Source organism: Hypanus sabinus, chromosome 2 (assembly GCF_030144855.1).
Source record: "Hypanus sabinus isolate sHypSab1 chromosome 2, sHypSab1.hap1, whole genome shotgun sequence".
Classification (NCBI taxonomy): domain Eukaryota; kingdom Metazoa; phylum Chordata; class Chondrichthyes; order Myliobatiformes; family Dasyatidae; genus Hypanus; species Hypanus sabinus.
In genome coordinates, this window is record NC_082707.1 from 145,051,389 (window position 1) to 145,067,711 (window position 16,323).

General features: G+C 40.5%; 1 protein-coding gene across 6 annotated transcripts in view; it reads left to right on the forward strand.

Moving 5' to 3' along the window:
• Positions 1-16,323, forward strand: part of LOC132384850 (neuronal PAS domain-containing protein 3) — a 1,097,971-nt gene that overhangs the window by 463,236 nt on the left and 618,412 nt on the right. For all 6 annotated transcript variants that reach the window (XM_059956437.1, XM_059956446.1, XM_059956483.1 and 3 more), the window contains one exon: positions 12,315-12,397. In XM_059956437.1, coding sequence (XP_059812420.1) covers positions 12,315-12,397 — 83 coding nt within the window. The remainder of the gene's footprint in view (positions 1-12,314; positions 12,398-16,323) is intronic.

Consider the following 16,323-nt stretch of genomic DNA (forward strand, 5'->3'; position numbering starts at 1 on the left):
ACCTCAGCTGCTTCCTCAGTGCCTGAGGCCCCCACTGATACATTCTTCAGATAGGCCTGTAAATGGGCAAACAGTCCTACAGCCTTAAACAGGCTGCTTAAATACTTAGAGCTCTCATTGTAAATTTATGTATGAGAAGGTTGAATACTGACTGGTACTGATATGTATGGAACTATTGACATGTGATTATGAGAAAAATTGGGGGCTTGAGGCAGGGTGCAATTGGGTCAGCATATGTCATTAAAAATTGCAGATTGAGAGCATTTGGCCAAGGGGACTCAGTAATTCCATTAGTTCTGAATTGATGATTGAAGACGCTTTCGGTGACTTTGGAGATTGCGCAGGTCAATGGTTTGCACTGAGCTTGCAAGATTAGTGAAACTTTTTTTGAAGTGGTTGGATATCCACTCACAATTCTCTCCAACCTGAACACTAAGGGGTTATACTAACTGATACATTACTGTGACATCCCACTAATGTTAGGGTGGCATGGTAGCTTAACAGTTAATGAAACACTTTTCAGCACCAGTGATCAGAAGATGGGGATTCAGTTCCTGCCTCAATCTGAAAGGAATTGGTATGTTCTCCCTGTGACCCTGTGATCCTATTTCCTCCCATATTCCAAAGATGTATGGGTAGTTCAGTAAATTATGGGCATGCTATATTGACACCAGTAGTATGGCAACACTGGCAGGTTGCATCCAGCAAATCCTCAGATAATATTGATCGTTGTCGCACAATGACACATTTTGTTGTATGTTTCAATGTTTCGGTACATGTGACAAAAAAACTAATCTTTATAAAAGCAAAAATTGTTTTTTTGATGTGGTTCATAAATCTGCTTGCATATTGACTCTAAACTAACAGCCCTATTTTCAGAGGCTATTAAGATTGTGCAGATTGAAAATAAAACATGAAATTGCAGATTCTTGGACTTATTTGTAAAAATTTTCTTCTGAACAAAAGTAAAATTATGTTGCTGTGTTGAATTCTGCTGAGCTTCTCAATTATGCTGCATCAAGTACAATGAAGTTTCAATTTCATCAGCTTTGCCTCCAACTTCTACCCTCCCCTCAAATGCAGATGGTCCACCTTTGCAACCTCTCTCCTTTCTCAGTCTCTCGAGACTGTCCACTGACATCTTTTACAAACCTATTAACTCTCACAGTTATCTTGAATCTTCCCACCCCATCACTTGTAAAATTGCTAATCCCCTCTCTCAGTTCCTCTGTCTCTGCCACATTTGTTCTCAGGATGAGGCTTTCCATTCTAGAACATCTGAGTTGTCTTGTTTTTTCAAAGAATGCGAGTTCCCTTCCATTACCATTGATGCTGTCTTCATTACAATCATCTTCATTTCTTGCATATCTGTTCTCATCCCATTCCACTTGATGCACCATCAATAACACTCGGAGACATGAGGCGAGAGATAGGCTTTTATTAGCTGGAAGAGAGCACTATCAGCAGCAAGAGACCATTACACAACATCCTGGAGACTGAGGGAGGAGCAGTGCCTCCAATCGCCTTTATACAGGGGTCTGTGGAAGGAGCCACAGGAGCAGTCAGCGGTGGGGGGGGTGTCCAGACAGGTATATGTAGTTCACCACACCCCTGCCATTATAACTAGGATAGGGGTCTTCTTGTCCTTACCTAACACAGCATGAGCCTCTGCGTAAAGTACATCATTCTCCACAACTACCTGCATCTCCAAAGAAATCCTGCACAAAACACATCTTTCCCTATGCCCCCCCCCCGACTCTCCATATTGTTCTCTATGTGACTCCATTGTCCACTTGCTCATCCCACTGATTTCCCTCCTGGTACTATCCCTGCAAGCATGTCAAGTGCTACACCTGCACTTGCACCGCCGCCCTCAACACCGTGCAGGGCACCAGATGACACAACCTTTACCCTACGAGTCTGTTGGGGTTAAACCCACGAGTCTGTTGTTTTCAGTGCTCCCGCTGCGGCATCCTTTACATTGGTGCAATGACGCAGATTGGGGGATCGCTTTGAAGAGAACCTTCACTCAGTCCACTGTGAAAGACAGGATCTACCTATGGCTACCCAGTTTCAATTTAAACTGCCCATTCCCATTCTGTCATGTCTGGCCCTGGCCTTCTCCACTGCCATGATGAGGCCAAACTCAGGTTGAAGAAGCAACACCTCAAATTCGATTTGTGTATCCCCCAACCTGATGACATTAATACTGGCTTCTCCAACTTCTGGTCATTTTTCTCCCTGCCTTCCTTCTCTCTTTTTTCCATTTCCCATTCTGGTTACCCTTTTCATTTTCTTTTCATTTCCCATTCCATTACCCCTTTTCTTCTGCTTGGTTTGCCTATCAACTCCCTCTGGTACTTCTCCTACTTTCCCTTCTTCCATGGTTTACTGTACTCTCCTTCAGCTCTTTACCTTTCCCGCCTATCTCCTCCCAGCTTCTTATTTCATCCCCCTCTCCCCTAGCCACCCACTTTCCCCCTCACCTGGTCTCTCCTATCACCTGCTGTGTTGTACTCCTTTCCCTTCCCTCCACCTTCAGCCCCACTTCCCTTCCTTTCCTGATGAAGGGTCTCAGCCTAAAACATCAACTGCTCATTTTCCTCCACAAATGCTGCCTGACTTGCTGAAATGCTGCAGTATTTTGTCAAGTTTTTACTACCTTTTTTTTATTTTGGGAGGAATGTTGTCTTTTCAATGAAAAAGCAGTGGCATTATGGGTGAAAGTAATATGGACTATTAAAGTACATTTGGGTGGCTTATGTTACCATGAGCCTTCAGCCATTGTTCTGGAGGGAAATGAGGCTGCAGGTTTGCTGCAAAAGTCTTAGGGACCTGCTGCAGTGCACAGCTATCTTGTACATAGCACACACTGCAGTCACAATATACTGGTGGAGGAGGGATGAAATGTCTCTGTAAAACAGGCCACTGATCAAGCAGACAGCCTTTTTGTTTCACTTGGATGATGTCAAGCTCTCTCAGAGTAATTCAAGCAGCAGTCATCCAGCCAAGTGGAAAGCATTCCTTCACACTCCGTATGTGCCTGGAAGTGAGTCACCCATCTGAGAGCCTGCTCTCTGCTCCTTTATTCACTGTATTTATGTGACAAGTCCTGGATGTTGTTGGGAAGTGAATGGAAAAAGCAAGTGGACAGTCATGGCTCTGTTGCATGGTGTAAATATTAATTGTTAATTGTAAATTATTGGCCTTAATCTGTTTTTTTGGTCAGGTTGTGCAAGGACTGCTGCTTTATAAGAGCCATGACAACTGGAACTTAACTGTGTGTAATTATCCCTTACTGTCCCCGCTCATGATTCTATCGAATGGAGAAATCACCAATGAAGCATTAAGATGATTGGTTACTTCCTCATCCATATAACATATAACAATTACAGCACGGAAACAGGCCATCTCGGCCCTTCTAATCCGTGCCGAACGCTTACTCTCACCTAGTCCCACTGACCTGCACTCAGCCCATAACACTCCATTCCTTTCCTATCCATATACCTATCCAATTTTACTTTAAATGACAATACCGAACCTGCCTCTACCACTTCAACTAAACTTTTGCCCCCTAACTCTCAACTCATGTCCTCTTGTTTGAATCTCCCCTTCTCTCAATGAAAAAAGCCAATCTACATCAACTCTATCTATTCCTCTCATAATTTTAAATACCTCTATCAAGTCCCCACTCAACCTTCTACGCTCCAAAGAATAAAGACGTAACTCGTTCAGCCTTTCCCTGTAACTTAGGTGCTGAAACCCAGGTAACATTCTAGTAAATCTTCTCTGTACTCTCTCTATTTTGTTGATATCTTTCCTATAATTTGGTGACCAGAACTGTACACAATACTCCAAATTTGGCCTCACCAATGCCTTGTACAATTTTAACATTACATCCCAACTCCTATAGTCAATGCTCTGATTTATAAAGGCCAGCATACCAAAAGCTTTCTTCACCACCCTATCCACATGAGATTCCACCTTCAGGGAACTATGCACCATTATTCCGAGATCACTCTGTTCTACTGCATTCTTCAGTGCCTTACCATTTACCATGTATGTCCTATTTGGATTATTCCTACCAAAATGTAGCACCTCACACTTATCAGTATTAAACTCCATCTGCCATTGTTCAGCCCACTCCTCTAACTGGCCTAAATCTCTGCAAGCTTTGAAAACCTACTTCATTATCGACAACGCCACCTACCTTAGTATCATCTGCATACTTACTAATCCAATTTACCACCCCATCATCCAGATCATTAATGTAAATGACAAACAACATTGGACCCAGTAGAGATCCCTGAGGCACTCTACTAGTCACCTGCCTGCAACCTGAAAAACAGTTATCCACCACTATTCTCTGGCATCTTCCATCCAGCCACTGTTGAATCCATTTTACTACTTCAATATTAATACCTAACAATTGAACCTTCCTAACTAACTTTCCATACGGAACCTTGTCAAAGGCCTTACTGAAGTCCATATAGGCAGCATCCACTGCTTTACCCTTGTCAACTTTCCTCGTAACCTCTTCAAAAAATTCAATAAGATTTGTCAAACATGACATTCCATGCACAAATCCATGCTGACTGTTCCTAAATAGACCCTGTCTATACAGATAATTATATATACCATCTCTAAGAATACTTTCCATTAATTTGCCCACCACTGATGTCGAATTGGCAGGCCTATAATTGCTAGGTTTACTCTTAGAACCCTTTTTAAACAATGGAACTACATGAGCAATACGCCAGTCTTCCGACACCATCCCCGTTTCTAATGTCATTTGAAATATTTCTGTCAAAGCCCCTGCTATTTCTACATTAACTTCGCTCAAGGTCCTAGGGAATATCCTGTCAGGTCCTGGAGATTTATCCACTTTTATATTCCTTAAAAGCGCCAGTACTTCCTCCTCTTTAATCTTAATAGTTTCCATAACTTCCCTACTTGTTTCCTTTCCCTTACACAATTCAGTATCCTTCTCCTTAGTGAATACCGAAGAAAAGAAATTGTTCAAAATCTCCCCCATCTCTTTCGGCTCCACACATAGCTGTCCACTCTAATTCTCTAAAGGACCAATTTTATCCCTCACTATCCTTTTGCTATTAATATAACTGTAGAAATTCTTTGGATTTATTTTCACCTTACTTGCCAAAGCAACCTCATACCTACTTTAAGCTTTTCTAATTTCTTTCTTAAGATTCTTTTTGCATTCTTTATATTCCTGGAGCACCTCATTCGCTCCATGCTGCCGAAATTTATTGTAGGTATCTCTCTTTTTCCGAACCAAGTTTCCAATATCCCTTGAAAACCATGGCTCTCTCAAACTTGTAACCTTTCCTTTCAACCTAACAGGAACATAAAGATTCTGTACCCTCAAAATTTCACCTTTAAATGACCTCCATTTCTCTATTACATCCTTCCCATAAAACAAATTGTCCCAATCCACTTCTTCTAAATCCTTTTGCATCTCCTCAAAGTTAGCCTTTATCCAATCAAAAATCTCAACCCTGGGTCTAGTCCTATCCTTCTCCATAATTATATTGAAACTAATGGTATTGTGATCACTGGACCCGAAGTGCTCCACAACACATACCTCCGTCACCTGACCTACCTCATTCCCTAACAGGAGATCCAACACTGCCCTTTCTCTAGTCGGTACTTCTATGTATTGCTGCAAAAAACTATCCTGCACACATTTTACAAACTCCAAACCATCCATCCCTTTTGGCTTCCCAGTCTATGTGTGGAAAATCAAAATCTCCCACAATCTCAACCCTGTGCTTACTACAAGTATTTGCTATCTCCTTGCAAATTTGCTCCTCCAATTCTCACTCCCCATTAGGTGTTCTATAATACACCCCTGTAAGTGTTACTACACCTTTCCCATTCCTCAATTCTACCCAAATAATCTCCCTAGACGAGCCTTCTAATCTATCCTGCCTGAACACCGCTGTAATATTTTCTCTGACAAGCAACGCAACACCTCCCCCTCTTGTCCCTCCGATTCTATCACACCTGAAGCAATGAAATCAAGGAATATTTAGTTGCCAATCACACCCCTCCTGCAACCATGTTTCACTAATAGCTACAACATCATATTTCCAGGTATCAATCCATGCTCTAAGCTCATCCACCTTTCTTACAATGCTCCTAGCATTAAAATAAGTGCATTTAAGAAAGTCTCCACCTCTTCCTCTCTGTTTATCTCTTAACGGTGCAAGCAACTTTACTATCTTCATTTTCTTCCTTCTTCCATACGGTCTGTTCCCACACTCTACTTCCCCTCCCCCCTTGTATCTAGTTTAAATCCACTGGAGCCTCTCTAGAAAACCTACCTGCAAGAATATTTGTCCCCCTCCAGTTCAGATGTAAACCATCCCACCAGAACAGGTCCCACTTTCCCTGGAAAACAGCCCAATTATCTATAAATCTGGAGCCCTCCCTCCTGCACCATGTCTTCAGCCACGTGTTGATCCGTGCTATCTTACTACTTCTAAACCCACCTGCACGTGGCACTGGTAGCAATCCTGAGATTGCTATCCTGGAGGTTCTGTCCTTTAACTTGGCACCTAGTTCCCTAAACTCACCTTTCAGGACCTCCTCACTCTTCCTACCCATGTCATTGGTCCATACATAGACCACGACATCCGGCTGCTCACCCTCCCTCTTGAGAATACTAAGAACTTGATCCAAGATATCACGGACCCTGGCACCAGGGAGGTGACAGACCATCCGGGATTCTTGATCTCTTCCACAGAACCTCCTATCTGTCCCCCTAACTTTCGAATCCCCTATCACTACTGCTATCCTCTTTTCCCTCCTTCCCTTCTGAGCCGATGGTCCAGTCTCAGTGCCAGAGATGCAACCACTGCAACTTGTCCCTGGTAGGTCGTCCCCACCAACAGTATCCAAAATGGTATACTTATTGTTGATGGGAATGGCCACAGGGGTGCTCTGCTCTTCCTGTCTATTCCCCTTCCCTCTCCTGACAGTCACCCAGCTACCTGTCTCCTGACTCCTAGGGGTGACTGTCTCCCTGAAACTTCTGTCTATTTCTGCCTCTGCCTCCCGAATGATCCGAAGTTCATCCAGCTCCAGTTCCCTAACAAGGTTTGTCAGGAGCTGCAGCTGGATGCACCTTTTGCAGGACATCAGGGACAACAGTGCTCACCCTGACTTCCCACATACTGCAAACGGAGCACTCAGCTGCCCTAACTGCTGCCTCCATTACCGACTTGTAAGTTAACTAGATTAATTAAAGGAGCTTACCCGGCCTTACCTCACCTGGAGTGAAGCTCGTATTCAGCCTCTGCTCGCTTTTAAAATTCCCCCGCTGATCTCAGAGGCTGACCTTCACGCGCTTGCGCTGTCGTGCCCCGTTCAACCTCACCTCTGCCTGTTCTCAGTCCACTCCGACGATCCATCACATTAAACATTAATTCCCTACACTCCAGCATACAGTGATGCACAGTGTTCCAGCTACAAGTCCCTGCACTTACACCTCCAAAACATAGGATAGGCTCCATTCCCTGCAGGCTCTTCAGTCACAGAGCATCCTGATTTGGAACTATATTATTGCTCCTTCCTGATCGCTGGATATAATTTCTGGAATTCTATTCTACATTAAAATGATTGGAGAGGTTCAAGAAGGCAGTTTACTACCATTTTCTCAAGGTCAATTAGGGATGGACAATAAATGCTGCCTTTGAAGACAAGAACCAAAAATATGAATAAAACATATATTACATCTGGAATGCTCTCATGAGTGACATTTAACAGGTACAGGTATCTTAATTTATGCGAGATCTAGTTGTGAATCATGCTGAAAGAAGACTGTAGCATGAAGCATAACAACCAAGGATACACATTGTATCGAAAGGACGGGCAGGTAGGCAGAGGGGGTGGTGTGGCTCTGTTAGTAAAAATTAAAATCAAATTATTATAAAGAGGTGACAGGATAGGCAGATGTTGAATTGTTGTGGTTAGAGCTAAGGAACTGCAAGGGTAAAAAGACTACTGGGAGTTACATACAGACCCTAAAATAGTAGTAAAGATGTTGTTTACAAATTACAACAGAAGATGGAAAACATGTGCCAAAAGGGCAATGTTACGATAGTCATGGGGGATTTCAGTATGCAAGTAGATTGGGAAAATCAGGTTGGTGCTGGATCTCAAGAGGGAGATCCTCTAGAATCTTACAAGATGGCTTTTTGGACCAGCTCGTGATTGAGCCTACTAAGGGATTAGCTATGCTGGACTGGGTGTTGTGCAATGAAACAGAATTGATTTGATAGGTTAAGTTAAAGGGCCAATGATCAGAATATGATAGAACTCAACCTGCAATTTGAGAAGAGGAAGCTAAAGTCAGATGTATTAATATTACAGTGGAATAAAGGCAATTATAGAGACATGAGAGGAGTTGGCCAAAATTTATTGGAAAGGAACACTAGTAGGGATGACAGCAGAGCAGCAACGGCTGGAATTTCTGGGAACAATTTGTAAAGCACAGGATAAATACATCCTAAAGAGGAAGAAGTACGCTAATGGGAAGATGACACAACCATGTCTAATAAGAGAAGTCAAAGCCAACCTTAAAGCCAAAGAGAAGGCCCACTATAGAACAAAAATTAGTGGGATTAGAGGATTGGGAAGCTTTTGAAAACCAACAGAAGGCAACTAAAAAGTCATAAGGAATGAGAAGATGGAAAACAAAGGTAAACAAGCTAATCATATTAAAGAGGATACCAAAAGTTTCTTCAGATACATTAAGTATAAAAAAGAGATGACAGTAGATATTAAACTGCTGGAAAATATTGCTTGAGAGGTAGTGATGGGGGACAAGGAAGTGGCAGATAAACTGACTAAGTACTTTGCATCAGTCTTCACTGTGGAAGACACAATGCTGGAAGTTCGAGAGTGCCGGGGGCAGAAGTGTGTGTAGTTGCCATTACTACGGAGAAGGTTGTTGGAAAACTGAAAGGTCTGAAGGTAGATAGGTCTCCTGGACCAGATGATATACTCCCCCTAGGATTCGTAAGAGGTGGCTGAAGAGATTGTAGAGTTAATAGAAATGATCTTTAAAGAAACAATTAATTCTGGCATGGTTCCATAAGAATGGAAAATTGCAAATGTTACTCCAGTCTTCATGAAGTGAGAGAGGCACATGAACGGAAATTATAGGCCAGTTAATCTGACCTCAGTGGTTGGGAAGACATTGGAGTTAATTGTTAAGGATGTGGTTTCAGGGTACTTGCAAGCACTTGATAAACTAGGCCATAGTCAGCATGGTTTCCTTAAAGGAAAATCTTGCCTGGCAAAGCTATCAGAATTCTTTGAAGAAATAACAAGCAGTAAAGACAATGGAGAATCAGTAAATGTTGTGTACTTGGTTTAAGAAGTCCTCTGACAAGGTGCTACACATGGGGCTGCTTAACAAGTTAAGAGCCCATGCTATTACAGGAAAGATCCAGGCATGGTTAGAGCACTGACTGATTGGCAGGAGGCAGAGAGTGAGAATAAAGGGAGCCTCTTCTGTTTGGCTGCCAGTGACCTGTGGTGCTCCACAAGGGTCTGTATTGAGACCACATATGTGTCAATGATTTGGATGACAGAATTGAAGGCTTTGTGGACAACACAAGATATGTGGAGGGGCAAGTAATTTTGAGGAAATAGGCTACAGAAGGATTTAGACAGATTAGGTGAATGGACAAAGAAGTGGCAGATGGAATACAGTGTCAGGAACTGCACGGTTGTGCACTTTGGTAGAAGAAATAAAAGCGTAGACTACTTTCTAAATGGAGAGCAAATTCAAAAATCTGAGGTGCAAAGGGACTTGGGAGTCCTTGTGCAGGATTCCCTAAAGGTTAATTTAGAGGTTTAGTTAGTGTTGACAAAGTCAAATTCATTTTGAGAGGACTAAAATATAAAAGCAAGGATGCAATTTTGAGGCTTTATAAAGCACTGGTGAAGTGACGCCTCACTTGGATTATCGTGAGCAGTTTTGGGCCCCATATCTAAAAGAATGTGCTGACATTCGAGAGGGTTCAAATAAGGTTTACAAAAATGATTCCGGGTTTGAAAGGCTTGTCATATGAGGAGTGTTTGATGGCTCTGAGTCTCTACTATCTGGAATTCAGAAGAATAAGGAGTGAACTTATTGAAACCTATGGAATGTTGAAAGGCCTTGATAGTGGATGTGGAGAGGATGCTTCCTATGGTGGGAGAGTCTAAGACCAGAGGACACATCCTGAGAATAGATGGGTGTCCTTTTAGGATGAAAACAAGGAGGAATTTATTTAGTCAATGAGAGGTAAACCTGTGGAATTTGTTGCTACAGGCAGCTGTGGAGGCCAAGTCATTGGGTTTGTTTATGGCAGAGGTGGATAGATTCTCAATTAGTCAGGGTATGAAGGGATAAAGGGAGAAAACAGGAGATTGGGGCTGAGAGGAAAAATGTATCAGCCATGATGAAATGGCCAAGCAGACTTGATGGGTCAAATGGCCTAATTCTGCTCATAGTCTAGATTTGAATCCAGATAAGACTACTGGATTAGGAATCTGGTCTCATGGACTACAATTTTACCATTTGATACCAATCTCATATACGTAGTCAGCTCCTGTCATCTGACACCTGGAATTCATCTTTTTTAAAGCAAAGTAATAATGTGATCCAGTGTCAGAACAAACTGACAACCATTGCAGCATGCTGTTGTGCAGAGGGAGTTGGGAGTGCTTGTTCATGAATTGCAAAAGGTTGGCTTGCAGGTACAACAGGTTATTAAGAGGGCAAATAGAATGTTGGCCTTCATTGCTAGAGGGATTGAATTCAAGAACAGGGAGGTCATGCTCCAACTATACAGGGTACTGGTGAGGCCGCACCTGGAGTACTGTCTGCTGTTCTGGTCTCCATATTTAAGGAAGGATATACTGGCTTTGGAGGCAGAGCAGAGGAGATTCACCAGATTGATTCCAGGGATGAAGGGGTTAACCTATGAGGAGAGATTGAGTTGCCTGGGACTATACTCTCTGGAATTCAGAAGAATAAGAGGGGATCTTATAGAAACATACAAAGTTTTGAAAGGAATAGATAAGATAGAAATAGGAAAGCTATTTCCATTGGTAGGTGAGACTAGAGCTAGGGGACATTGCCTCAAGATTCAGGGGAGAAGATTTAGGACAGAGATGAGGAGAAACTGTTTTTCCCAGAGAGTGGTGAATCTGTGGAATTCTTTGCCCAGGGAAGCAGTTGAGGCTTCTTCACTAAATATATTTAAGAAACAGTAAGGTAGGTTTTTACATAGTAGGGGAATTAAGGGTTATGGGGAAAACGGAAGTAGATGGAGCTGAGTTTACAGACAGATCAGCCATGATCTTATTGAATGGCAGGGCAGGCTTGATGGGCTGGATGGCCTACTCCTGCTCCTATTTCTTATGTTTTTATTAATGTAGGTTGCTAAGTAGTTGGTGCCTATTATTTGTCTGGTGATCGCAAGTTGAATGGAACTAGTATTTAACTATATTGAAGTTTGCCTACATTGTGTATACTGGATATACATGAACAATTCTTTGCTTTGTCAGTTGGATGCCAGTTTTGTAGATGCACAGGACTGCTTGGTTGGAATATAGCTAATTTGGGAACATAACACTTCACAGTGCAGCTGGATGTCAACATGGTCCAGAGCTTCTGCCACATCTATTCACATTGATATCCATGAAGTGAATCAAACTGGCCAGAAGACAAGTTTCTGTGAAGTCGGAATCCCAGGAGAAGGCGCAAAGGGATCATCCAGTCAGAATTTCAGGCTCAAGAAATTTGCAAATGCCTCAACTTTGCTGTTTGCTCTTACTTGTAATATTCAACTATCTTTGTAGAATGGGAATATATTAATTGAAGGATTAATTTTTGTAACTAAATTTTGAATCTAAATGGACTGAGAACTGACTTATTTTTGAGCATGGGAGCATATTTTTTCTTAGCATTTGATTACAATATGAGTAAGGATGAATAAAAAGCTCCGGCTATAATGGCTTTATGTGGTAAATCTCAATTTACTTCAGTTACAGAATCTGGTTATTTCCAAATTTAATTATTTTCTGTAAAGGTATTCAGTATTTATGTTGTTTTATGAGAAGGCCAACAGGATTATCAAATAATGTACTCCATTATTTTTCTGCTTACCTTTTTTGAGGTGGACATAAACTTCTTGTTTTGTGAGATTAAAGTAGAATTGTTAACATCTGTAAATTGTGGTTATTACCAGTGGTTCAATTAAACCTTTTAATATTTATTAATTTGTTTTGTTTAGCTTTAGGAACACAACGTAGGAGAAGTCCAAGTAACATCGCTATCAATATGTTTGAACGGAATTTGGGAAGCCATATTCTACAGGTATGTGTGATGACAAGCTAGATTTATTCAAGCTGGTTGTTCTTGCAGTAAAGGTTTTGTGAAGTATACAGTATTATAAATAATACTAAATTTACTGTTATCCTGATGTATTTCAAACGTGTGTTGCCTTTATTTTGTACTGACAAATAGTTATTGCCTTATTCATAGAGTAGAACAAGAATTCTTACTGTTAAGCTTGGATGCTTTAAGATTCACATGCATCCTATGCAGGCATGCAGTATGTACTGACCTGTTTACCATTTAAAGAAACAATTAATGAAAACTAGTAACTATGCAAAAGCTCTGATTAAAAATGTATCCTTGGGGAAACTGGTTTTGATTAAATGTATGCTTATTCATTCTGTCTTTATAATTGATGTATATGGCATTAAAATGTGATCTATTGGCATTAATAAATATAATATACTTTGATCTGTTAATAATTCAGTAGAATAAAGATGTTATCTATCTGTATGCTGTATTTGCCTTATCTGCTCTTATTCTTCTATATTTAAGATCATGCATTATTGAGATAAATATTGTGTGACCACCTTTAGTTTAGAAATATAAAATCAGCATTGCCTTCTATACACCTGCGTCTGCATCTTGGTTGTAGGATTTTCAAAGCACCAATATTGCAGTTCATTAAAGTTTGTGATCACTTGAAAATCAAAGTATTCAACTTATTTCAGATGTTTATCTTAATTTATTCTGTGGCTATCTCTAACAAGGTCAGAATTTATTGTCCATCATTAGTTGCCTTTGGGAAGGCTTCAGTAAATTGCTGCAGTTCATATGATAATGATATTAATGTAGTACTGTCAAGACTGAAATTGCAGACTTTAAATTAATAATGCTGAAGTGATGACAAAAGTGAAAAGTCAGTCTGGTATGTGAATTACAGGAATCTTGGAGCTAACACTATTATCATGCATCTGCTGCTCTTGACCATCTAGGCTATGGATGTTGCTGGTTTTGGGAGGAGTTATTAAAGAAGACTTGGGAACTTCTGCAAGATATCCAATGCCCCCTTGTACCACAAGTAGATTGAGTGAATGTTTAAGATGGTAGATAGATCCCTGATCCAATAGGTTTCTTGTCTTGGGGGGTATTGTTTCTCTTCGGTGTTGCAGCTATATCTCAGGGAGAGTATTCCAGTAGATTCCTGCTTTATAGCTGATTTTGGAGCTTGGAAAACTGGAGATGTACCATTCATCATTGATACCTAGCATCTGATTGCTCTTGTGGTCACAGTAATTATATGGTTAGTCTAGTTATGTCTGAAGTTAGTGATGACAACATGACTTCACAACACACCACTGCAATTAACCATTAAAGTTAATTGTACCTCAAAGTTTAAAGTTCAAAAGTAAATTTATTATCAAATTTCTTTTGATATTGGTGCATATTATCACCAGTATATGTATATTATCTTGCAAGTATTCACAGTAGAACAAAGACAGAAACGACTAATGTGCAAAAGAAGACAAGCCATGCAAATACAAAAAATAAACAAGCAATCAAACAAACAAATAATACTGAGAACATGAGTTGTAGAGTGCTTGAAAGTGATTCCATAGGTTGTGGAGTCAATGTTAGGGTGAGTGAAGTTTTTTACAGTGGATCTGGAGCATGGTGGTTGAAAGGTAATTAATTGCTCCTGAACCTAGTGGTGTTGGACCAAAATTCCTGTACTGTACCTCCTTCCCGATGGCCCCAGCAAGAAAAGAGCAGGCCTGGATGGTGGGGGTCCTTGATGATGGATGCTGCTTTCTTGTGGCAGTGCTTCTACTGGATGTGCTCAGTGGTGATAGTAATGACTTTGAATGTTCTTAAACAACACGCATAATGCTGGAGGTGTACAGCAGGTCTGGTGACATCCATGGAGGGAAATGAATGGTTGACGTTTCAGACTGAGACTCTTCATCAGGACTTCTTTTATTCGGATGTCTGTCCCCTTCCTTTCTAATCTTGATGAAAGGCCTTGGCTTGAAATGATAACAGTTCATTTGCCTCAGTGAATGCAGTCTGATCTCCAGCATTGTGTGTGAGTTACCTGAGATTACCTGCAACTGCAGAATCTCTTGTGTATCTGTATTTTCTGGAATCTGTATGGTTTGAATGTTGCTTGGCATGGCCCAAACATGGTGATGTCCAGATCTTGCTGTAGGCAGGTGGAAGCTTGCATTAATTATGAATGGAAGAAAATAAAGTCATAAGTGTACAGTCACTGTTCTGATCTTATTGTGGAGTTGAATCACTTATGAACCATTTGAAGAAAGAAGGACTCATCTGAGAAAGTTAGTCTAGATTATTGGCCTCCAAAACCATAGCCATCTTCCTTTGTCTGTGACTCCAATTGTTGGAGAGCTTCCTGATAATCACTGATCAGTTTTATGTCATCTCATTTGTGCCTAATGTAGTTAAGTGTTCCTTTAATGCCAAGGGCAATCACTCACACTTTTGGAATTGAACACTTGTTATTCATACTTTGGTAAATTGAGCACTGAGGCCAAATGTTTTTTTTAACATCTGAATAGAGTATCAGCAACGCACACAAAATGCTGGTGGAATGCAGCAGGCCAGGCAGCATCTATAGGGAGAAGCACTGTCAATTTTTTATTTTAGACGTTTCAGGCTGAGACCCGTCATCAGGACTAACTGAAAGGAAAGATAGTAAGAGATTTGAATGTAGGAGGGGAGGGGAGAGGGAGTATCAGCAAGTAGGTTCAAATGCCCTTGTTCCTGTATCTCCTGGTAACTTGAAAATTGCTTTTTATCTGATTGAAAGGGTATTTTTCCAAGGTTCTGTGTGAGATCAAGGAGATTGATTATAACTTCCAGGATTCCATAAAAATGCTCAATACAGGCATGTTTGAGATATTATTCAGATAAATGAATACATTAGCATCCGTTTGATTTTTTGAAATTTCTTTTTGATGTTGTCCATCTTAACTCTTTCTGACGTATCCAGCTCAAGAGAAAATGGAGCAAAACTCTTCTGTTGCTCTGTTGAAGATTAACAACTATTGCTGAAGTAAATCATGCTGTCGCTTACTTCTGTTGAAGTAAATCGGGTATATTGCTCTGTTGGTGAGACCCAGAAAAGATCTGTAAATCAACTGCTAAATTCATCATTTATTTTTAAGATTTGCATTAAACCATTTGTCAAATGTGATTCCCTTTATTGAAATGGTGCTTTTATACATGTTGCAGTTAAATGTACTGAAAGCCACTGAATGTGACTTATAATACACATTCCCCTCCCCCTTACAAAGGTAGAACATTCCTATGAAACCTTTCTTAAGCTGAAATGGCGTCAAGCGAAGAACCATTAATTTATATGGGGAAAAAAATTCGTATAAGCAAAAATCCTCTTTGTAATGCGAAAACAGGCTACTAATGTAGGTCTTTTACACTTTAGTAGTAAAATGGATTCAACAGTGGCTAGATGAGTGTAAGTGTCGGCACGGACTAGAAGGGCCGAGATAGCCTCTTTCCATGCTGTAATTGTTATATGGTTATATGGTTTTACTAATGTAGGACTTGGCATAATTTACTTATTATTATTTAATTATTTGGCATAACTTACTTATTATTACTTATTATTATTATTTAATTATTTATGGTTTTATATTGCTATATTTTTACACTGTTCTTGTTTGGTGCAACTGTAACGAAACCCGATTTCCCATGGGATCAATAAAGTATGTCTGCAGGGGACACCTGTATTAAATAAAACTCACCTCCGAGACTGCATTCTTTTACAATGTTAACCTTTTAAATGTTCAAGTAAATTTTGCCTCAAAAAATGTGTTTGATATACCCACACTATTATGTTCCAATTTCTTAATGGTGTTTTTCTCTGTTTCAATCTCAATTCTAAGCAGTCCAAACCGGTTTGGGTTGCATTTATGGCAGTGGTG